This window comes from Molothrus aeneus, chromosome 13 (genome assembly GCF_037042795.1).
Source record: "Molothrus aeneus isolate 106 chromosome 13, BPBGC_Maene_1.0, whole genome shotgun sequence".
In the NCBI taxonomy this organism is placed as follows: Eukaryota; Metazoa; Chordata; class Aves; order Passeriformes; family Icteridae; genus Molothrus; species Molothrus aeneus.
In genome coordinates, this window is record NC_089658.1 from 5304859 (window position 1) to 5329927 (window position 25069).

General features: G+C 39.4%; 1 protein-coding gene across 1 annotated transcript in view; it reads left to right on the plus strand.

The window, feature by feature from the left end:
- Nucleotides 1–25069, plus strand: part of TRPM1 (transient receptor potential cation channel subfamily M member 1) — a 77707-nt gene that overhangs the window by 27379 nt on the left and 25259 nt on the right. The window contains exons 4-12 of the mRNA XM_066558646.1: nt 14300–14379; nt 15110–15305; nt 15576–15789; nt 16488–16612; nt 17275–17446; nt 19873–20047; nt 21565–21688; nt 23460–23532; nt 24356–24456. Coding sequence (XP_066414743.1) covers nt 14300–14379; nt 15110–15305; nt 15576–15789; nt 16488–16612; nt 17275–17446; nt 19873–20047; nt 21565–21688; nt 23460–23532; nt 24356–24456 — 1260 coding nt within the window. The remainder of the gene's footprint in view (nt 1–14299; nt 14380–15109; nt 15306–15575; nt 15790–16487; nt 16613–17274; nt 17447–19872; nt 20048–21564; nt 21689–23459; nt 23533–24355; nt 24457–25069) is intronic.

The window sequence follows — 25069 nt, forward strand, 5'->3', positions numbered from 1 at the left end:
TTGCTGCTGCTCTGGGTGGTTTAATCAGATCCTACTTAAGGTCATAATACAGTTGCTGGGGATGATAGCCTGTGCTTCAAACTGGACAGATAATTCCATTCCATCCAAACCCATTTTGTGCAGAGATTATCACATTTCAGTAAATGTAGCTTGGGTTATAGGAAACAGAATGGGAATTAAGCATTTCTCACCACTTCTGTTCATGGGTTATAGTGTTAATTGATTACTCCTCAAGGCTGTTGAGTTGTTGTTTGTATCAGCTGTTCTACACCCAGGGTGCCTGGGTAATTCATCACTGGTTGGAAGAGGGTTTATGATCATTTTGCTATCAAATTGTTTCTTCTTTGGGGTTACATTTTGGCTGTTATGAATGAATTCAGGTTTTATTGGAGTTCTAGAGGCTACAGACAGTGCTGTGGTTCAGCCCACAGTGCAGTAAGGGAGGTGCCAGCCCTGCCTTGCCTGTACCACAGCCACCTCACCAGCAGTTGCAGTGACATGATGATTATCTCATCATTTCTCATCTATTCTGGCATGTATAGCTGTGACATTTGTATTTATGCTCATCACAATTCTCACCAGTTAGTAGTGGTTTATTCTGTGAAACCCTATTCGTTAGTTCAAGCTTTAATTCAGTTATAAAAAAAATAGAGGCTTCCTTGAGCTGCAGTTTTTCTCTGATATGACAACAGGTTTGGCTTTTAAGCAGCATTTGGTTCCTCTCAAATGATGAAACTTGGATCCAAGGGGATTTTGACACTGTGTTTTGTGGTTTTGCCACCCTCTCCCCTTCTTCAACATTTCTGAATTATGTCCCATTGTAATTACTGCTCACTCCTTTGTGACTTTGTTGTTTATAGTTTACTGGGGCATTTCAAATTTGGATTTGGTCTGATCATGGCTGTGGAAAGAAAGATTACAGTATTTACCTTAGGTGTTTTTCAAGAAGTCTGTCTCAGTTCCTACTCATGCACAGTTTTACAAATAGTCTTACACAAAAAAACTAAGACATTGCAGCTTACAGTGCATTTTAGTATGTCAGAGTTCAGCTCCCACATTGCTATCCATGAATTTTACTTTGGATCTGTGTATGCATGAGTGTCTAAATGATATGGCTTGAAAACTCTCAGAGAATGCTACATAAACACTGCAAAAGATTAAATTCAGGGGAAAACTTTCCCTTCATACTATTTGAATTAATTTGCTTTTATTAGGAGAGTATTTTCAAGACCAGTAAGTATCCGATAAGAAATGGTACATTGTGTTGATTTCATTGATAGACTCACATTTGGGACACACCAGCAAATGCATGAGATCAGAGAAGTGTCATGTGTTTTATCTTTTTGTTAGAAAGGCTATTGGCTGCATTCAGTAAGTGAGCTATCAAACATGCCAAACAAAACTTAGCACTTGGGAAAAGTCATGCGAGCTGCCCATTATTCCTACATAAATATAACTGATTACCCAGGTATTGGATTTACAGCACTCGTAATAAAACCTGTTCATTTTTGAAAATAAACAAGTTGTTTGCTGTCAGTGAAGCAAGAATATTTTTATTTTGGTGGTGGCAGTAATAGGGGTGTGTTTGACAGTGAAGGATGTAATTAAAGCTTTTTTGGTATGGACTCTTTATTGTACATGAAAATACTGTTTAAACCAAAGTAATGAGTTCTTCCTTGCTGCTTACTCCCTGTAAGCATATGGGTACTGTTGGAAACCAAGGGAATTTTTTTCTGAGACAGTCACAGTGAGGGCAGCAGAGATGCATATCTTTATCCCTTTCCTTCACAGTGCATTTATATCAAGCCATGTCACAAAACAAACTCCAAGTGCTGTGAGCCTTCCCATAGTATGAGTGCAGGCATCCATGAAAACTATCCTTTGTCTAGTGGCCTTTTCTCTGAGAATGTAATTTTTTTCACTCATGTGTGTTATTCCTTTGAACTCTGAATGAACACTTTGGCTGAACTTGGCAGAATTATACATTTAGAATTAAATGCCAGCAGTTTCTTCCTCTTACCATGCAGAATTTTGTCATAGGCTTTTCAGACAGTAAGCACAGCAGACAGTGTGCCCTTAACAACAGAAGTGCACATTTATTAGGTTTTTAGCCAACTTGGTTATGGTTTATTTTACACACATTGTGTATAAGGCCCTTTGCTTTTACAGGGCTGTTCCCCAAGCCACCCCTGGAACATGCTGGTTAATTCCTATTGTATTCTATAACTACTGTGGTATTATCATTATATTTTTAGAGAGAGAGAATTATGTGTTATTTGAAGTATTGTTCAGAACATTCAGTCTAGGCATCCTGACGAGCTGTGGCATTGCTTAAAATGCTATGTCTGAAGTGTGGTTTCGACATCATCCAAACTTGTTCTTTCTTTGCAGTAGCAAGTGAGGAAAGTGTTCCTGTTGCCTGTAGAGAGATCTTTGATCTGAGTCACCTTAAACTGAAGTTTTTAACAGTTACAGTTTTGTTCTTTTTGGGTGGATGCACGTCTTGGTTGTCTGTCTTGAGTCTTACACTTAAACTGAGGTGCCAGAGCAGTTATGGTGTTCCCAAAGGGGAACGCTGGCAGGCTGCATGTCCATCAAATTTCTGATAAGGAGAAAGTCTGCAAAACTTGTGTTTGATTTTTATGAATGCTGTACTTTCTCAGGTGTGTATTTCTGTCATTGCAGTTTGGGCTAACAGATGGAAGCACAAAACACACGGGGGTGATGTTTCCAATATTTGTTCTTAAAATGTGTCGTGCCTTACAAATGTAGGTGCTGTAGGTACAACTCCCATTCTTACATAATGGCTGGCCAAGGAGAACTTGTTCAGCATCAGAGAGGAATTAATTGCTTATTAACTTCCATTTCTGTAGAGTACCTAGCCAAAAAAACATACCACATTCCATTTTCAGAAGAGAGTTAAGTGCCCAATTCACCTTTTTGTATTAATTTTTTGGCTTACATGTCTTTGATAGTATTTCTTGTCCAATAGGTCATCTTTTTCTAGCTCACAGAGTACCCCACATTCTAGATAACAGACATCCATAAAGGCCTCTCAAATTTGATTTCCCCTGGAAAAAGAAACATCTATGGACTTCATTCTATGTCTTTCCTCCATTTCTGTGCTGACCTTTCAAGAATCTTCCATCCTCCATCCTTTTTCTAAGCCAGAAGGAACTTTGTCTCACTAGGAAACCCAGGGTCCCTTTGGTTCTAAACCAAAGCTGTTTCAACTGCACACTTTGCCATTTAGGGCAGACAGAAGTTGAAATTAGATCTGTAAAATATTTTGTTGCCAGCCACAGGCGAGTAGATGTTCAGTACATTGAAGATAAGTTATAGGATCAGGGAAATAAGTTTAGAGTCTAACAGTGCAGTGCAGCAAGAACAGGCAGGCAGCCTTTAGCTCCAGACAGCAGGATTCTTAGATGTGATTCCGGATCTCACCCTTATCTGTTGCATTATGGCAATTATTTTGGCCCCTAGCTCATCGAGGCAAATGTTGAAAGTTAGAACAAAGAGCTACCTGCAACACGCAGTGTCCTCTGCTATTGGTGGTTTTAAACTATTAGAAGATGTAAAAAAGACCTTGTCAGCAAGGGAATTAATTATATTGACAAAGGCAACAGGGTATGAAAATGCATGTGATATGTAAAGTTACAAAATTAATGGCTTATTTACGACTTCAGCTGTTTTAGTACAGCATTTTGCCCAACTTCAAATTGTTCTAAAAAGGATTAGATATAATTAATGTTGTGTGACCTCCTTTTTTCTTCTTTTCAAAGAATGTAGAGCTGTACATCTAATGAGGACCCCTGAAAGGACTATTTATGTCCAATTGTCTCAATTATGCAAATAGCGTTGATATTTTAGCAGAAGGGAGGGGATACTTCAAATTAAAAGTTTCAGCTCCTGCTTTAGCCTTTCTGCAGTGCCGGCATTTTTACAGCAAGTACATCCACTGTTTGAAGAGAGGAAAGGAGGTTTAACAAATTGGAGATTTGGGCACTATCAAAGTAGATTTGTTGTGCCTTGTTCCACCATGAGATGAAAATACCCTCTGGGCAGAGAGATGGGTCATGAGACTTCTAAAGGATTACCTTCAAAGGGAGTCATGAGATTGGTTTGAACAAAGAAGCTGCTCACATGCTTATCATATGAGATTCTCTTCTTAAAGTGGTGGAAACCCATCTCCTTGGGAATTCTCATGAACTTCAGAGACTGGAAGTCCTAACAGTAAGATGAATGAGACGTCTGAACAATAAACAGAAAGATGGGACAGAAGCGCAGAGTTAAATGCACTTTATTTATTCTAGCTGTAATTCATCTTTCCAAACTCTGAAACACATCCAGGGATGAGCAGGTAGGACATGATTTTAAATAATTTTTCATTTCATTCCTGATAGTCTTCTACCTTTTGTCACAGCGATGTGCACAACTGAAATTTGTGCCGAAGAGCTGCGTAGGGACCTGCAGCTGATGGGACACAGATAATTCCCTTGATCTGATTAGACTTCTTAGATTTCTCATTTTGAAGGATGTGAAACATGAAGTACTAGATGCAAGAAGGCAAAATGAGTTTTCAGGTCCAAAAATGATGTCTCAACACTTCAAAATTAAAAAATTGCGTGAGCGTAACTGTAATGCGAAGTAGAAAGACTGGCAAAGAAACACCACGTACCTTACATATTTCAATATTTTGAATGCTAATATTTTGAACTACCTCTGCAAAAAATGGGGAAGGAGTTCTGCGGTTTTCTTTATTTTGTAGGTAGTGATTTTTCAGTTTTTGGCGGCTGTTCTGGGTTTTCAAAATTAGCCAGTAATATTACTTTATGGAGCTCTCTTGTGGCAATACGCCTTCTGATGAGCAAGCTTCTTTCTGTGTGTATTTGTTTCCAGGAGAGTTTATCAAGGTCTTATGGGTAGGCATTATGGAAGTCTTGGAACAGGAAAAGGGCAGAATTTATGGTGGATTTCCCCTCCTCAGTGAGTGCTGGCCATAAAGGAGGTTCCCCAGTGAAATACATTTAACAAACATCAGCAGCCCCATCACATTCGTACCCGCAGTGCTGCTGCTGCTGTCATGTGAAGAAATGCATCCCTTCCATAAAGCTCATTGGGCTGGGAGGTGAGAGGTCTCACAGAGCCCCAGCCTACCTGTGATCTCTGAGTATCCACACACCAATCTTTCAAGAGATTGAGGAGCTAAGGAAGCCCTGGTTTGGCCCTTGTTCCCCCCCAGCTCTTTGAATCAAGGCCCCAAAGAAGCTCCCACCCTCTGCTGTGTCCTTCCTGCCCTTTGCTGTGGTCCCACTGGGCCCTGAGAGGCACCCACCACCTGCTGAGCAGAGACAGCCATGGAAACAGCTCCTGGCCTGTTCCAGTCTCCTTTAGTTCCTCTAATTCGGGATTTAAAAGTTTTCGTTTCCATTTTTGATAACGGATTAAATTGAGAAAATCAAAACTTTTATCATAGTTTTCCCCCACTATCACCTTAATTCAAATAATGAATAGACTGTGGCCAGCATTTTAAAGAGAAGGAACAATGTGCTGCACACCATGATAAAAAAGTCCAGAAACATCACTGGACATACTGTTTTCTGTTCTATGGCACCCGTTAGTTCTCTTCACTCACCTCTTCATGGGTTTTAGATGCATAAGGACTGAAAAGATTGGCCAAATTTTCTGAAAACTGTAAGCTCTGCAATCTCCCATTGCCCTCATCCTCTGTAATTATTTCAGCCCTGAAATATTCAGGTTTTCAGGAAGTTCCCAATGAATGTTGGCAACTCTCTGGTGTATATAATGCAATATTTCAAACATAGGTATTTGGAGTCTGCAGGAAATAATTTAAACCTTAAATTCCAATGCTTTTATAAGGATTCCTGAAATTCCTGGGTTTCTGGATTTATGAGAAATAATTTTGTGCAAACCCTGCTACCCAAGAGTTTAAATAGCTGGAAATTCTTTTTTTGAAAATGACAGAAAGCAGCAGGGAATAAAATGCATCTGAGTATGGCATATTTGATGGAAGGTTTTAGGTCTTAGCTAATGCCCAGAAAAAAATTGCTCTACTGAGTGTGAAATTAGCCACAGAAGGTTGCAAATTCTCAACAGTTCAAACTCTTTAACAGAATTCTACCTGAAGAATCTTGCTGTCAGGAAAACTCTGTGCTGCAAACTAATGTTAATTTCTCCAGAGACAGATTGGCTAACTAGTGTATTACATACATATTTCCAAAAGGGTGCATATTCACAGTACGCAGCAGAACTAAATATTTATAGTATCTTTTCTCAAAATATGTATTTGTTCAGCGTCTCCAGAATTGAGAGACTTCTGAGATATGCATATATTCTTCATATGTAAATACAGAAATGTTGCTTCATAGCAATTTTAAAATGTGTTTTATTAATGTGCATCTCGGTATGGCCTAAGTACTGGTTTTTTGTCACCACATTTTGAAAGTGTCAGTGTAAAGAATTCTTCAAGCCCAGCTGTTTAATGTGCTTTGCACTTCAAGTAGTACAGCTGTGCATTTAGAACAAACTCTCATAGATGAGTAATGTTCCATGCAACATGTAGTCATTTTCTTCAGTTGTTTTACGTTTGTGGTTTGCTCTATTTCATAAAGAAAAAGGTCTCAAACCATACTATTTTATGTCATATATGAAAAATCAACATGACAAGCTGACTTGTCAGAAGTTGTATAGTTCTGTCTGAACTAGGATCTTGTAATCTCATATGTCAAATAAGTGCTTATACTTTTAGTCCTTTTCCAAACAGCAAGCACATCTTCGATTATTTCTACTCTAATACTTATTATTCTTAATAATGTGGACTTGAATGTCCCAGATCTCACTGATGGAGGCAATATTCTAGTCCTAATCAATGTTTTTTGCATCTGCATGTAAGTGTGGGCTAGTCTTTTCTGTAGGCATGACTAACATCTGTTGACACAATTTTCTAAACCACAAATAACCAGGAGAATTATGTGGGTAGTTTTAGTAATAACTATTCTCAGGCTTAGCTTTGTATTAAGGGAAGTACCTTTGATTGATTGATCATGATTTCATAAGTGTTGATGAATTGCACAAAGGAAGGTTTGCTGTTGAGGATGTCAAATCCCAGGGGTTTTCATTATAATAGCAGTTTTATACTTCAGGTTAGAATGAATGGCCTGTACTAAAGGCTCATAGTTTAGAATAATTTAAGAGAAATAGCCCACATGCAAATAATCTGGAAGCACCCTGACTTCTTTTGAAAATATTATCTAGCAGAGTCTTTACATTAGCCAAGACAGATAATAGTTATAGCATGAAAAACATTCCTGAGCCTTGTCAGAACTAGATACCAGGGTCATCTTAAATTTTTAAATAAGAATTATCTGCAAAATTATGTTACAGGTGAGACTAGGAATTACCAGACTACTTTGGCTAATGTAATGTTAGAGGCTGCCTACTGTCTCTCCCTGCCTGTCCATCCTGCAGTATCAGACCTCTTGAGAGTGGTCACTTAGGTGAAGTAGCTCACCACCTCTTAGTGTCTTGGTTAGTGTGTAAGATCTGGGAGTAAATCTTGGCCCATGGAGTGTCTATGGGCTGAAGGTTCTTTGGGGAGAAAGGTGCAGAGGCTCAGTACAGGTTGGTGTTTGTGCTCCCCATCTCTAGACAGGAGGTCTAAAGGCAAGAGAAGGATTTGGCAAGGTATTAGCAGAACTGGACTAAGTAACAAATGGAGATTAACCTTATTGTTAGCATGTCTTCCCTGAAATTCGGTGCAGTAAGGGAAAGGACAAACGTTTGCAGGAATGCCTTTTGCTTCCTTAAAATGTGTTAGATGTGGTGTGTAATGTTGCCAGTGAATTTCTTTTGTATTCCATACAGAAGAATTCTGTACTGCAATACTACACAGGGTATGTTCTCCCCAGGCATGTGCTGAGCCAGGCTGTGCTGCAGTGCACTCCAAATGGTTCTTTAAGTTCCTTTATTATAGCTTCATTAGCAGCATAGTTACATTAGTGCTGGGCTGTGCCTGCCTCTCTGTAGGAGCTCATCCAACACTTTGCTCCTGTGCCTCCATGGACTCTGTGCTGGAGCTGGGGCTCTCCACCATTTCAGAGCCAGCCAGTCTGCTGTGCTATTGAGGCTGTAGCTGTTTTTCACATTGCAAAACCTTTGGGGAGGTGCTGTGTATCTCTCAGAGGTGCAGCAGAATCATCTTAGCTTTGAAAAAGGAGCTTGTTACTTCTTACTTCCATACTTCGTAAACCGTGTCCCTCAGTTAATGAACACGGAGAGAAAATGGAATAATTTTCTTTTTACGGCAGATGTTTGCTGTGCCTCTCCAGGAACACAGAGTGTAATGAAACCATGAAAGCTCCTTACAGCTCTCTATGCAATGTAGCACCATTTTCTGGTTTGCACACCAGCAGCAGGAGGGATTTCTGGCCTCAATTTGAAATAACAATCTTGCTTGCCTTGCTTACAGACACTGCCATCCTGCCTGGTGCGTGTTAGTCTCTACCACAGAACAAGAGGCTCCCTGACAAAGTTCCTACAAGAGCATGGATTCAAATTGAACAATATGAAAAACACAGTGGACTGTCTCCAGATCATATATAAAATTTGACAGAACTCTCCGTATCACTAAGAATAAGAATTGTCTCAAGCAAATAGGATTTTATTTGAAAGAATCTTTAAACTGTTACAAATCCCTTCTTGATACTCTTATTAGCAAAAAATATAAGGGCTCCTCTTTCTTTTGGGTGTTGTTTGGTACTTCATACTTACTAAAGCTGCTCTAGGTTCTACAAATAGATTTTTGATAGAACTCATGCTAACAAGAGTTTTAGAAATTTCGTAGATTCATAGGCTGTTGCTGTGTTCTGTAGTTGGGGGCATTGTTCATGGCTCTGGCTTCTTTGTGGCATAACACAAATTCAAAACAGCATTTTGGTTTCATGCGCTGTACTTATTTAGCAATGAATAACTTTTCAGTATTATTTTACTTTTCAGTAAAATCTTACCAGTTTGTGAGTGGCTACAGGATTGGCTATTAACATACATCACATAGTTTGGAGGATTTTTCTCTGAGCAAGACCTTGTTATTAGGAGGAATGTAATTCCTAGGCAGAACTAATCACCTGAAAGATTAATTAGTTGGGTACTTGGAAAAACTGTTCCTTCAAAGTGAGGAAGAATGATGAATAGTGTAATTGGGATGTTGCATTTAAAGGCAGCACAAAATAGCAATTGTTCTCATGTCAGGATTTAAGTTCCAGATAACAGAGATTCTGCTAATATAATGATTTCTTTTTTCTCCCAACTGTTTATTGTTCTTATTTACTTTCTTTTAAGTAAGAGTGCACATGCTCTTGATATGAATTTCATTTCACATTCAGATTACTTCTTTCTCTCAGTATCTCATCAAAGCAAACATCCCTGTGCTCAAATCTAGCCTAAATATCCCAGTTTAATTCTGTAGAGCATTTTAATTTTACGATTGGTCGACACAGTTGAGATTTGATTTTTCTGGTAATGCCACCTTTTCTGCAGCATACTGCAAGCCATAGGAGGATTACCTGAAAAGTTGGTCAGAAGGTGTTAACAGGGCTACAGATGAATGTTTCCATAAATAACAATCAGTTCACATCCTAACAAGATGTTGGTCAAAGTAATTTGTACTAGTCCACAGATGTAAGCTCTGCTTTTTTGTATTATTGTGTGCTTGACTTAGCCTGAACAGCTCTGTCAGACCCTGTATTATTCATGACATACATTTGTTTGGTCCCCTGCCTGCTCCCTCAGTGCATTTGTGCACCAGGCACTGTCTGCGTGTCCAATCCCCATCGATGCACCAAGCCCTGCTGTTCTCGTGCCTGCTCACCAGCTGGGCCTGGCCCAGGCTAAACCTCTCTGGAGAGCAGCAGCTGTGGAGTATGTGCTCCTTCCTTGTGCCCCAGTGCCTCTGAGCTGTGTGAGAGCAGAAGCTCTGCAGTTACAAGGTGAGGCCAAGCCCCATCCCATCCTGTCCCCAGTTCAAGCAAGCCAAGCCATCGAGCAAGGACATGAGTCCCTGTTCCAGGAGCAGCACTCTGGGGGTCACTGGAGCTCTCAGAGCTCAGTCCTGCTTTTAGACCAGAGCTTGGGCTTTGGGTGTGCTCCAGTGGCACAGCAGACTCTCATCCCTGCCCCCCTGTCCCTCCCCAATTCTTCCACTCCCTTTGCTGGTCATTACATTCATCACAATCACTAAATGCTGTGCCATCCTGCAGGGGTGTATCTTTACTGAAATCACAGCTTCTGGTGACACAATGTCATGTAAGAGTTTGCAGCATGACATTTCCAGTTGCTTTCCTCTCCTGTCTGGATTCCCACCTTGGAGATTCTCCAAGGATGTATTTATTGGTGCATAGCCCACCTGTTGCTCTTGCATAAAGCTGCAGTGAAACAGGGCTGCAGGCTTGGTTTTGATACAGCCTGAAATTCAGGCCAAGTGCTTGTTTACCGAATGCTTGGTTATATATGAAGTGAAATACATAAAATTTAATGTTAATTTTGTAGAAAACTGAAATTATCTATGTGTGGGAGAGAAAATTCTCTTCAATTGCTGCAGCTAAGATGATTCCATTGCTTTTTTCTCAGCAAATAGTCTAATTCATTTGCAATAGTCAAAGGATAATTGGTCTTTTTAGAACTAGTTCTTGTGTTTATTAGTTCCTATATTAGCAAGGTGACTAGTGGTTTAGGGTCTTGCTTTTGTTACTCTGTAATTTACAAACCAGTTATACTGATTTCCTTTTGTTTCTGAGGAGGATAACTTTATTATGCTGAAGACAGCTAGCAAAACCATATAGAGTAATAATATAAATCCAGTGTTAGTTCATGCTGTTTCTCAGCAACATATTGGTTTCTAGGCTGAAGTACACGAATTAGCAGTGGTTTGGGGTTTTTTTTTTTTGTCATAGCTTAGGAGACCTGTTGCCAGTTTACATAAAGGAAAGCAAATATACCACTGAACATCTGAAATGTGTTTTTTTCAAAACTAGGTTCTAATTAATACATTCAGTATTTGCAGTAACAAGCAAGTTTGAACTTCACTACTGTCAACAAGTTGGGATCTGGGGTTTTTTTTTGTTTTCTTCAGGGGTGTATGGAAAACCACCAGTGGTTGTTGGTCTGAAAACTGTAGCTGATCTATCAAAGTCCTTTAACAATTCATCCATTCCAAGGCTGTTTAAAAGTGCTTATTTTTTTTTCATTCTCACAAGAGACAGTATGTGTACTTACATTTTTCCTTGAAAGACCAAGAGCTTTTCAATCCAGAGAGAGAAATGTACAGAATCTGTACAAAGTAAGTGGAGAAAGTGCCCATTTTCTGACAGTAAATGTTTCTGCTCAAGTATTTGCACTGGATTATAATGAAGCTTTGGTTAAGCAGATTAAACAGACAAAAGCAGCGAAACTTCAAAGGCTGACCAAATGTGCTGAGGTTTTTATTTCCCCAGTCTGTAATGCCTGCTTTTGCCTTCCTCTCATTAGCACAGAAAAATAAGCCAGTAGAGCACAATGTGTTGTCCCTCTGCAGTGCCTGCGGCGGCTGATTGCTAACGGGGTTCTGGGGGTGAGTATCGAAGGCTTTTCCAACGCAGCAGTAGATAAGAGACCTCCTCCGAGAAGGGGTTTAAGAGCAACTGCACAGCTGAGAGTTCAGCTGTTTGTAGAGCTCCTTTTAGATACCAAGATGCAAAAGATTCCTTCCAAACAGAGATGTTAAATCTGTGACTTAATCAATGGTTAATTAACTATTTTTAACATGCTCAAAACAGCAAAAGGATCTCTGTGCTTTGGTAAGCTACAAGGAATAAGGTAAAGCAGTATTCACTGGCATGGTGTAACAATCCAAACTGATTTGATATTTCTGGGTTGCATTTTCCAGTATTCTCTACAGAACAGTTAAGTGTGCAGCATCTGTTATGGTTTTTATTGTGAAAAGTGTTTCCTGCACTGTGGGATTGATTCGGGCTTTTGTGTCCAGGAGTTACCAGAGACCACGCAGAATTTGGAAGTTTTCATCAGGTGGGGGAAGGGAATATGTTTAGAATATATAAAATAATAAACCCAAATTATTTAAAAAATTAAATATGTGCAATTTTAGAAGTACAGAAATTATGTAAGCTCTGTAACAGGTTCCTGTTAAGCTCATTTGATAATGTTACAGTTCATTAACTAATATGGTGTATGTGAGAAGCAACAATGCTGGACATAGTTATGAAACAGCAGTAAATTTGTACCCTTTGTACATTTGTGTACTTTTGGAATAAGTTTGAAAAATTACTGTAATTCAAATCAAATGGACTATTTTTGGCTCTCTGAATATTTTGAACTGCCTACATACCTGTGAAGTAGCAAAATCTCATTCTGAGCAGGTAAATGGCATTTCTTTGATTTAACCACCCACCTCCACATACCACAGAGCCTCAGGGATCTCACTGTTGGAGATGTTTTCTCTGGATTTTTCTAGAACTGGACTCTGATGGTATAGAACAAAAGCATTTTCTAAGCTTCACTTCAAAAAATAATATTGCTAAAATTTGTCATTTTGTAGCAGCCTTGCCAGAAGATGTATGAAAAGAATCTTCTCAATAATTTTGGAAGAAAGGCTTTTTCATTTCATTTGAAGAAGGAATCTGTGGAGTCAAGACAGAAAAGCTGACTAAGTCCCACAGCCTTTCAATATTAAATATAATACTCTTTACCTTCTTATTTTGCTACATGACCAAGCCCTTTATGCTAAATACCTGAGATACATGCCTTGGCATTCAGAAAGCAAGTAAAGCTGTAAGCTACAGGAAGCTTTGTGAGCTGTTATTTCTTCCTCACTGTAGTGCTGTGAGGTCCCAGACAACTCCTTCTAAAATGGCATGAGATGGTCCTGCCTTGGTAAATCAGCAAGATGGGAATGGAGAGCAGAACTGCAGGATCTCCCAGGCCACTGACTGCCCAGACTGGCTCAGAGGCACCTGAGAGAGGTGAATGTTTGTGTGCCTGAGCAATTAGGGACACCTTTTTAATGAAGTAGAAGTTTGGTTTGGCAACTTCTTTGCAGTTACTTGCAATGAGGGAACTTCAAGTAGTCCCCTGTAATTTTAGATATTGTGGAGTAAATGAAGAAGCCAGATGGGAAGGAACAAGTCAACAAACAAAGGAGCTTCAGAGACAGCTCTTGCCTTGCATGAGAAAGAAAGATGAACTCTGAAAGCCCCTGTTCATCATGCTGGAGCCTGTGCGACACTCAGAGTGGGGCAGGTCTCAAAGTGGCTGACAGACATCTGCAGCTGACTTTCTTAAGTCAAAATCAGCAATGATTTTAGTTCTTTCTCTAGGAAAAGTCCCTTTACTTTTTTTAAAGTTTGACTGAAAGTTGTTGTGTCATTTTTAGCTTCTGTGTCTGCAAAAATTTAATTTCACTGCCATAGCACAAACCAAAACGTACAACATTTGCTTGTAACTTGAAAAGACAATTTCATAATTCAAACTCAGAAGAGGCAACTTTTATCAGCAAGGCAAAGGTATTGGTATCATCCAATTGTGAGTGGTTTTTAACATTTTTCATTTCTTTAAAGTTAAAAGGCTTCTTTGAATTCACTTTTTAAAATTGGTTTGCAAGTAGGAAAATAGGCCAAGACAATATGAATGTAGTTTTGTTCCTTCTGTTTCAAAGATACCCAAAGAGTTTGTGTTTTTACTGTCACAGGGTATTTCAATTGAAAAATGCTCCTTCCAAGACACATGTCATTCAGAGTAAGATACCTTAGGAAAGACTGGAACTTGATTTACAGTAGGAAAAAAATTATGTGAGAAGATAGTTATGAAGGGAAAGTTACTGAGGAGAACTTTCTGCGTACAAAGAATGATACTAAAGCATTATTTGGAGTAAATACTATTATCTATTTATTTCACAATTTATGCTGATTTTCTGTGCTACATTGAGTCCATTTACTGTTTACTGCGGTAGGAAGGAGGAGGTGCATTTTTTGGTAGAACTTGAAACTTCAAGACCATCTTTCTTGAAAATTCAAGATCAAACAGAAGGGTTTTTACAGACATTTGAGATTTTAATTTTATCCAAGTCATAGAAATTCACATCACTTCATGAGTAGATGTATCTGGTGTTTAAAACTGATGTAATGAATTTAGTAGCTGAAAATAGAAGGTGAATGTTGCTGTATCTGCCACACAGAAATATAACAGTATGTTTCTTTTTCTTTTTTTTTTTGCCTTTCTCTCTTTTAAGGGTCAGAAGGCTTGGATAGAGAAGACCTTTTCTAAAAGAGAATGTATCTATATAATTGCCAACAACAAAGACACTACCAGGTAACATTTGAAATTTTTGTTTCAACAGAAAAGCGTAATACCAGAGAAATTCAACTTTGTTTGGGTTTAGATGTGTGAAACCCAGTTCAGTCACTGTCTGTAAAGGGAGATGACAGGGGAACAAAAGCACAAGTCATGCTTGCACTCCAGTCTGCACAGAGCCATGGGACATGTCTCACAGAGAGGAGAGATGGCAAGGCTGGGAGCAGGGAGGCAGTGAGTTGTTAGCTCCTAACTTTGCAAACCATAGTAGATTCATAGTGAATTCTGAAAGCAAGGTGCAGCAATGTGGTGCCATCCTTCACAGTTGGTATGATATTACCAATGACAATAGCAGATGGGGGGATTTGATTTCTTATTCTAAATATTAATATTGCTCCATGGGCTAGCTGCATATTGTGGTCCAGCTTGTGTGGATAACAGAACAGTTAATGTCACATGCAAGCTGTCACCTCTAAGTAAGAAATAGGTGGTCAGTGCTCCTGTTCTTCATTCTTCCTCCTTGCCTGGCCTTTTACCTAGAACAGCTTTCCATTGCATGACACAAGTGAAGTGAATTTTTTTATCTTTGCATGTTAAAAAATACCTAAGCCTGTTCATTCTGGCACATATGTGTATGTGAGAGGTGTTTTCTATTATTCCTCTTGGGCAGTTGAAAATCCAGTTTCTGATTTTTTTTTTTTATATAGAAGATACCTTAATCAAAGTCACTTCATATTTTAACCTCCAGGTGCTGCTGTGGCCAGCTCATTAACCAACATATTCCACCTCCTCCAAGTATAACAGCCAATAAAAATGAAGAAGAAACGAAGCAAGTGGAAGCTCAGCCAGAGAAATGGTCTGTCAGTAAACACACCCAAGCATACCCAACAGATGCCTATGGAAACCTGGAATTCCAGGGAGGAGGACATTCAAATAAGGCCATGGTAAGGGGCATAGGGTACCCTAAGGTATTTATTCATCTGGTTTCAACAGACTCTTGACTTTTCTTAGCAGTAAAAGTAACAGCAGTTCAAACTTCTGCAAAATTCTCTTTGTTTTTCCTCTCTTCTGAAGAAATCCAAACTTAGGTTTGTTTCTTTGTTTGAAAATTGTAAAACTCTCTCTTCAGGATGAAAGGCAAGCAGTAACCATTCTTTGCTCAGAGAATTTTTCTGAACAGGTTGAGTGACAGTGTTACACATTGCTCTTTGCAGTACATCCGTGTGTCCTATGACACTAAACCAGATTCTCTGCTGCACCTCATGGTGAAAGACTGGCAACTGGAACTGCCCAAACTCTTAATCTCTGTCCATGGAGGCCTCCAGAACTTTGAAATGCAACCAAAATTAAAGCAAGTGTTTGGAAAAGGTCTGATAAAGGCTGCCATGACCACAGGAGCTTGGATTTTCACTGGTGGTGTTAGTACAGGTAAGCAATTGCCATCACTTTTTGTTTACTTAAGAATTCAGTGATGTTCATTCACTAATCTTTCCCACAGGCAGAAGATTTAAGTCTACATGAACAAGTCATTACCCAATAGACCAAAAAAGGAGCATTGTAGTCATTTGTGTTAATCTCCTACCCAGCCCAGACCATAAGATTTTCCTGGGTCAGTATTGATTTGCATTACTCGGTGTTTCCCCTGAAAACAAATTTCGGCCTTGGTTTCAGTAGCAAGGTATCTACCACTAGCTCTAATACACTACTTTTAGTGCTTGGTTATCCTTGTAGTTAAGAAGTTTCCTACTCCAAATTTAACTTTGGTGTGGTTTTTTTGTACAAAGATCTATTTATTACTGAAAGTGTATTTCCTGCTTGTCATGGTTTGTGTCCAATGAATAACATACCTCAGACAAGGGTACAGATTTCACTGTGGCAAGTTGGTAACGGGGTAAGTCTTCCACAGACTTCACTGAATTCAGCACAATGATGTGAGAAGGTCATGGGACTTACAACACAACCATTACAAAATAAAAGCACGGTTGTCTGCATTGCATCTTCTACTATAAAATACCAGTTTAGTAGTGAAAGCAACACAGTAGCTCCCTGAGAGACAAGAAGAAAATTCTGTTGTTTAGTGATCAATCTAAAGTGCCAAAAATGCATTAAATTAATTGTACCAACAGGTGTCATTCGTCATGTGGGAGATGCCTTGAAAGATCATTCTTCCAAATCCAGAGGACGAATATGTGCCATAGGAATTGCACCGTGGGGCATTGTAGAAAACAAGGAAGATCTAATAGGAAAAGATGTAAGTGTTTAAGGAAACAGCTCTGTGAAAAATACATTGTTAATATTTCTGAAATACCACTTTTTTCCATTTATAAAGCAGGCCTAGAAGGTGAAATTGAACAATTTTGTGAGAACACCTGTTGTTTAAGAATATTTCTCAGATTGTCATAAATGACCTCAAAGTAAATATGGAATTGGTGAGGTTTCCATTGCTTTCATTAGTAAAGACCTCTCTGTGGTGACAGTTTTACATCCTAACTTCAGTGTGGCACTCTTGAGCCTTCTGTAAATCACATAAGGGCTGGCATTTATCATAGGGGGGTACTCTGGAGTGGCATATGAATTACTAGGAACTCCAGATGAGAATGTATTTTCTAATGCACTAAGAGGATTATGTAACAGCACAGTGTGTGAACAAGGAGAGCATGGTAATGAGCTTAGGGGAACATGCAGGGGAGTGCACAATCTGACTGTCATCCTCCAAAGAAAACAGTGCTGTCAGGAGGACAGATTTGGAATGTAAAAGCAAGCTCCATTTCTAATTCTCCTCTGGTTTTTATAGAGATTTGCTTGGTTTGTTTCCCCAGAAGACACTGAGTGTGCCTCTCTTGGGTGGTGTGGGGTATTTTCCCATTTGATTCTTAGTTCTAATCTCAGTGCATCTCTCCTCTTGACACACAGGTAACCCGAGTTTACCAAACCATGTCAAACCCTTTAAGTAAGCTCTCTGTGCTCAACAGTTCCCACACCCACTTCATTCTGGCAGACAATGGCACATTAGGTAAATATGGAGCTGAAGTCAAGTTACGGCGTCAGCTGGAAAAACACATTTCCCTCCAGAAGATTAACACACGTAAGTACGAGTGGGGCAAACTGTGACCATAACATCTTGAAGGGGGGTAAGGAGGGCTTGAAGCACTTGAAATTATGGAAATTAAAGGCTTCTTCCAGCTCTTTCCATGGAAATGTGATCAGGACTGTGTGACTGGAATGGAACGTGTGCTGTTTGATAAGTGGTGAAAGAGCCCACGTTGAACCAGGCAGGAACGCCATGGAGCAAAGATTGCATAAAGGGATGAGGAAAAATTGGCAAATCATAGTGAGGAGAAGCTTCAAAGCAGTGAGAATCTAAGGAAAAGGAAATGCAAAAAATTTGTGCACTTCTAGGCTAGAATTCAAAAGCATCAGTAAACACACAGAATGAGGGGATTTTTTACAGTTCCTGTTTACAGGAATCCTGTGCAGCTTAGTGATTTCTGATTATGAATGTTCACACATTTTATTTTCTCTTTTATATACGGATTTGTTTCATTTGAAATATCTCACTCAAAATTCTTTGATCTTCCTGATAAACTTAGCAGGCATTTTGATTTTTAATGACAATTAAGACAATTTCACCTTAATGCTTTCATATTTAGAGTTTTGTGCAGTTTGAAATTTCTTCCAGCTATTATGGCCTCTTTAAAATAATTTTCTAGAATTTTTCCCATTGTTATTTAGAAAATAATTATTTTAAAATATATATATTCATTAACATGTAAAATAATAATTTTAAAAGGTTAGATAGAAAATATATAAACTATTTAAAAATAACTCCACAACCCTAATTAAAAATGGTCCAAAAAATGTTAATAGTCTTTCAATTCACACATCAGTTAAGAGCTACTGGAGAATCTACATCAGTTCTTCCAGTTGCTTTTCTTCCCTCTTACTGGTACCCCTGTAAACGGTGTAAGCCTCTAAAAATAAGAAAAAAGAAACATCCAGAATGGCAATAGCATTGAACTCCACAGAAGTTCCTTATAGGGTCTAAGTGCTCTTTTGGGTAGAGCAGAAAACTCAATCAAAGTGGCAGGTAAAGCCACAAGGTGCAATTAGAGAACAGCCATGAGGTATCCAAATGTTCTGGGAATTCTTGAAGTGCTGCCCTCTGCCTGTGGTGAGCCTGGGAAACAGCTCAGGAAAACGCTGCCCCTTGCCTTTGAGCATGGAGGCAGTGCCAAGTGCTGCTGCCCACAGATGGAAACAGCTCAGCCTGCTTTTGTCATCTTTGTCTTCTGCAGAAGTGCTGGCAGAGCTGGAAGGTTGTAAAAAGGAGCATTAGCTTGAAAGATCAGGAATTCAGGGCCTAGAGATGGGATGTTCTGTGCCATTCCTTTTAATGCACTGGGGCATGGGGATATCAGCTCTGGTTTAGGTAGTGTTTGATGGTTTTTGTCATGAGAAGGGCAAAGCTGGGAATTACACATAGAAGCCTGTTCTGTCAAGGGCTGCAGTACACCTGCTAGTTACAACATACAGGGAGTTGTTTTGTTTCTTCTTAATCAATCCAAGCACAGGCACCTCTGCTGGAAATCTCAGGAGGAATCACTAAAGATTTCATGAACACACAGGCCGGCCCGTGCTCTGTGACTCCTCCTTTTCAGAGCTGGGGTGTACTGACAGGAGGATGTCAGGAAGCTTCTCCTGTCACTGTGCATGGTGTTCCTGTTCTGCAGAGAGGAATCCAGGTTGAAAACATGAATTCTTTCACGCGTTCTCAGCCAAACAAAAAAGTGCATCTTTATAAAGCACTGGTCATTTCACAGGTTAAGAACTGAATTCGATTGCTTATGATAGTGGAATTAGTCAGCATTCAGGTAATGTTTTGTCCTTCATTTCCCCAAGTTTCTTGTGACTCAAGGCTACTGAGACCATGTGACCTGTGGGCTTCCCTTTGTCATCCTATGCCTGGAGATCACAGTGAGGCAGGGACAGCAAAGGGATGCTCAGCTGTCGTCTCTTCCATCGGCCAGCCATTTCAGCCTCATGATAAAAACACTAATTCCATTTTTTATCTTAGGAATAAGCATAGGTATGTCACCTCACTGAAGACTTCCCTAGGTAACCAATGAAGAGTAAAGCATCAAAGGCTGGGAGCCATCCAAGCAACAGCGAAGCTGATGAAGCAATAGGACAGGCATGGTAGCTGCTTTATCTGTACCTGGTGTCTGTTGAGAGAGCTTACAAACATCCACCATCACTGAGTGGATAAGTTATCAGCATGGAGCTGATACAGAAGCAAGGGCAGAGAGACATCTTACTCTTTTCCTTTTGGGCTTGGGAAACAGCATATGGATATTTTTGCTCACATTGGCCACAAAATGGCCATCATTTTTCCTAGGGGCTCTGGTTGGAAGCAGTGCTCTAACACAGAAATCACATCCACTTATCCCAATTTCTTAACTAAGTTTCAATGACACTTTTTTTTTCTTGTTTCTGTTCTTCTGGTTTTTGCAGGACTGGGGCAAGGTGTTCCTGTGGTTGGGCTCATAGTAGAAGGAGGTCCCAATGTTATCTCCATTGTCTTGGAGTGTCTGCGGGAAGACCCCCCTCTCCCGGTGGTGATCTGCGACGGCAGCGGGCGAGCGTCAGACATTCTGTCATTTGCACACAAGTACTCAGAGGAAGGAGGGTAAGGGTTCAAGATCTTCACCAAAGCTGTGTAGGACTGTATGCCTTGCTTTCATAGAGCTTCATTAAAAAAACCCTCAAGGACAAAATGCTGCTAGCAGAGGCATTCTGCTGTCAGCCAGCTTTTGTTGCCCATTTGGTCTTAGCCAAACTGAAGTTAGTGAGTAGAAGTTATTACCACTTTGAATGCATGTTATGGTCCTTTGAAATGAGCTTTCTCTCAGCACAGCACACTGTTTTACAAGCTCCATCAGGGTCTGCTACAATATTCTTAGTGCTGGATGGAGCATGGTAGAAACAAGGACAAGTTCCCAGGAGTAACTCTTCAGGCCAGGGCTGAGGTTAATTAGTGCATGGATTTGCAAAATTTGTGCTGCCTGATTCTGCTGTGTTGTGTGAATGAATTTCATTGTCCACTGGCCAGACCAGTGTCCAGCTGTGGAAATTTTGAGCTTCCTTCATTCTCTTGCTTTTGCCTTCCAGGCAAACACCTTGTATATTGTCTTAATTAGGTTGTGGCATACCTGTCTTGTGCTGAAGATAGAACCTATTTCCTATACTGAAGTTGAAGCTTAGCTTGGATTAAATATTAAGCAGACAAGTAGTGTTGCAAACAATGTGGATGTTATTTGCTGAATTAGGAGAGCAGCTCTTATGCTGGATTTTGTTGGTGTTTAGACATAGCACATATTTAATTGCACCAACAGTATTTATGGTCAGCAACTTTCCTTTCTGTCTAACAAGCTTCCTTAGTTTAGATCAAACTCGGCTTGCTTTTTTTTTTTTTCTCTTATTCATTTTTCCAATCACCTCCTAGGTAATTGAAAGAGTTTATCAGGATCAGTCTTCAGAGATGTGCTCACTGCATGACTTTCCCTCCCAGTGACAGTGCATATGATGCAGTGTCCAATTTTCTTCTCCAATAATTGTGATAAATGTGTTCATCTAGTAAGGCAGATCTATAATGAGAATTTTTTGTCAGTCCAATCATTTTCTCACAGTGAATTTCGAATTTTACTACATCTCTCAGGCACCTGCTGGTAATGTTTGCCATAATCTGAAAACACATGTGTTTTATTGGGAAATGGATGAAGAGTGAAGGGCTGTTTTGTAATGCCTTGGGAGAGAAAACATTCCTTACCTTTCTATAATGTTTTCAATCTAATTTCTTAAGTTATCTTTTGGATTGTTTATTTGTTTATCAGTTGGGTATTATGAGGTTTCAGATGCATTAGCAAGTTCAGTCCTCTGTTTAAGACCATAACCAAGGTGACATTTCAGAAGTGTGGAGTATTTTGGGGTTTTTAGCTATATGCAAAGGGAGTTGGAACATTTAGAAACAAAGATAGGGGCCCTGTATAGCCTAATGATAAAATCCTGAAGACTGAAATTGTTAACAGAAGTATATCTGTAATATATAAGGTGAATAATTGGATATTATAGTTTCTTAAACAGTAGGCCTTCCAAATATATATTCATTCTAGCAATGTCCTCTTTTATGTCTCATTTTTCATTTAGGATAATAAATGAATCCCTTAGGGACCAGCTTCTAGTTACCATCCAGAAAACCTTTAACTACAACAGGAATCAAGCTCATCAGCTGTTTGTCATTCTTATGGAGTGCATGAAAAAAAAAGAACTTGTAAGTATCCTAAAAATAGTTCACAAAGGTGATTTCTGTGACCAAACTTTATGGAGTACTTTTAAGTGCCATTTTCCTAGGGTTATAGTTTAAGCTTTTTTTTCCCCCATATAGCTGCATTAAATGTACACATTCATTCATAAGCATAGGCCAAGAAGGGATTACATCTTCTGGAAAGTCCCGAAACCAAATTTCAGATGCTTCTCCTGTGTAAATTGGTAGGAATCTTTTTCCACAGACTTCAGCAAGGCAGAACAAGACACCAAGAGAAATGCACTAAACCCAGGATCCAGTGCCAAAAGTGGAGGAAGGATAATTGAAGAAAGTGTTCCTAGGAGCAAAAAGCATTCAGAGTACATCAACACATTTTTGTTTTCTGACATAGTTACTCCTTAACAGCCTTTCATTCCACAGAAAGGGGCTTGGCAGCCTGTTGAAAGAAACTGAAGCATTGTTTTCCTGAAGATCCCCCCTTCCTTGCTCCTGGTTTGCTGCAGGTCTGCTGTGTGTGCTGCAGCCCTCACTCAGGCTCCTGCCTGCCTCCCACATCCCAGCTGCAGAGAAAAGTGTGCTCAGGAAAAGAAAACCCTTGACATTCACATCTGTGGTCTGGAAGCAGTATATTGAAACTGCATTCACTATGTCCTTGCAGGCAGAATGAAACCCTGAGAGTTTGAGTAATTCTTTCTGTGAAGTTCTGTAAATATGATGCCAAGATGAGTTGCATACATACACCTTCACTGGATGTAAAGTTGATAGTAAACATGACTCTGATGAGCTAACTGAAAAGAGAATCAGCCTTCCTAAAAAATTGGTTTGAGAAAAGAGAAGAAGAGAGCCCACAGCTGCTTTAGTCAGACTGTTTTGAATTTAAAATGTGCATCAGAGCACGCCTGGTTTACTCAGCAAAATTAGGACACTAGCTGTGCAGCCTAAGCAGACCTGTGGTTCTGCTTTTCTGTTGATAGTTTTGTCTGTTCTTGCTAATTAGTAATATTTTTCCCGTAGTTTTTCTTTTTCTAATGTCATGTATCTTTGCATTCCTGCAAAATATATTCCAACTCTTGAGAAAATTCCTATTCTCAGTAGTAAATGTGAGTAGCTGCTTTTGGAAAATGAAGAATTTGAGGTTTTTTGGTCTGCATTTGGTATTAAGTTTGTTAACATAGAATATTTGGTTATTCTGCTTTCGAATAATAAGTCATCTAGTATGTAGTTAAATGGCTAAGCTTTACATTAATTACTATTTTTAAAATCATTGAATTGCAATGGACTGAACTAAGCAAATGTGACTAAAAAGAATTGCCTTTTTTTTACTTGATTCTGCTTTTTTAATTGTCACATGTAACACATCCTGCAGCTAAAAATTGTTTGAGTGTTATCATCAATAAAATAGATGCTGTGATAATTATCTTGGCTAGCTAGCATTTCCATTTCCATTACTACTAGGAAGTAATAGAACCATCAGAAAACAATCGGTTTTGCATGGCAGTTTTGTCACCATATTTTAGAATATATGGGTTTGGTAAAGATTTTTCATTAAGTTTGTCATGTTCACCAATGCAGGGATATTTTAGGATAACTTCACTGAAAGAATTTAATTAAACACTTCTGTGAAAACCAAATTTCAAAGAAAAATTTAGTCGAACTGTACTTTTTGAAAAATCTTAAGTTGAAGGGAATAATGAAGCAGCACCATTCTGCCCCATTTTCTATGCACATGCTCAGTGTCTCTCTTTGCTGTGCTGTAATTTTGTGTGCTTGGTTGTAGATCACCGTGTTCCGCATGGGCTCGGAAGGGCAGCATGACATTGAGATGTCCATCCTCACTGCTCTCCTCAAAGGTGGGTGTTCCAGGCACTCTGGAGGGCTGCACAAGCATCCCAAGAGGACATCCCTATGCACTGTCTGACGTTCACTCTTCGTGTTTCAGTCTTTGATTTCTTCACTTGGATTTTAATAAGTGCCTGGGTGTGTTTGGTTAATGTTCAGATTAACATGAAGCATAAAATCTAGATTGAAAGTTTTGTGTGGCTTTCCTCCCCTGAAATCTTGGGATGGATGGGAGTGCTGCAACAACTGTACTGCTGATACTTCAGCTCATTTTATTGCAGCTCTAGCATACTTTAATAAAGTTAGGGGAAAAAAGTGGGAAGATGAAAGACTGTCTGGATTTTTGCAGATCTCAGATTGTGCCATTTAAACCTTAGAGCAATAGGATCAGTTCCATATTTAATTGGGGTTTGTTATGTTTGCTGAGACAACTGTTTTCTGTCTGTGGGTATACAGTGGTTGATACAGGTTCTATATGGGATCTCTGGAGTCCCCAAATTTACACTTTTATGTACAGTATCTGCCAGAGGAGCTGAGAGGAGTCTTTAAGAAGAGTTAAATATCTGTCTTTAGCATCAGAATAAAAGTCAAGATGGAAGCTTTAAAAAAAAACCAAAACCTGAGACAATCTCATTAATCCTTTGGAAATTAGGATTATAGGGTTAAATGGAAGATGCTATAATTTGATTGGATGAATCAACTGCTTTGTGTCAGAATTATTCTAATGGTAGTATGATATGGAGCCAGATTTGCTGTTTCCTAGTTATTGCAGAAGGTTGTCCAGTGTTGTTTCATCATGTGTGAAATATGAAAGCTCTGTGTGTTTCTGTTCAGGTACCAATGCATCTGCTCCAGACCAGCTCAGCCTGGCTTTGGCCTGGAATCGTGTAGACATTGCACGCAGCCAAATCTTTGTCTTTGGACACCACTGGCCAGTAAGACTACGTTTTCTTTGTTTCTCAGTAGTTTAAATTAAGTTGTGTAATATTTACACCTTGAGTTTGATGCTGCGCTGGCAGCAATGGGGAAACACTGCAGTTCACCTGTGTAATTAAAATCCTTTATTTAAGCTATTTTTATGTCTCACTGTGTTGATGCTTTTTGCTTTGCTGTGTGAACCATCTGATGCTGAATTACTCCAAGGTGTCATGAGGAGAGCAGCAATCCAGTTTTCTTCTTTGTGCAGTTTATGTAACCTAAGCATTATCTGGAGCAAGATAAGCCTCCAAAGTGTGGTGCATGTGTGCCTCTGCCCTGGGCAGACAGGTTGGAAAGGGGAAGGACTTTAGCTGAAGAATAAATGTGTCTTGAGAGGTATAAACAGAAATACTGTCTGCAGAACAGAAATGAACCAGTGAGTGGCTCTCTGTCCTCTCTGCTCTGCAGTATGGATGCTGTTTGGCATCAAGCAGCATTCTTGTTAGGCTCTTTCTGTCCAGCTCTTGCTGCTATTTATTTTCACAACTATTGCTTTCAGAGAGAGCAAAGGACCTGAAGTGTCTCAGTCCTTTCACACTGATTTTATTTTTCAAGAGAAATTCTCCCCCG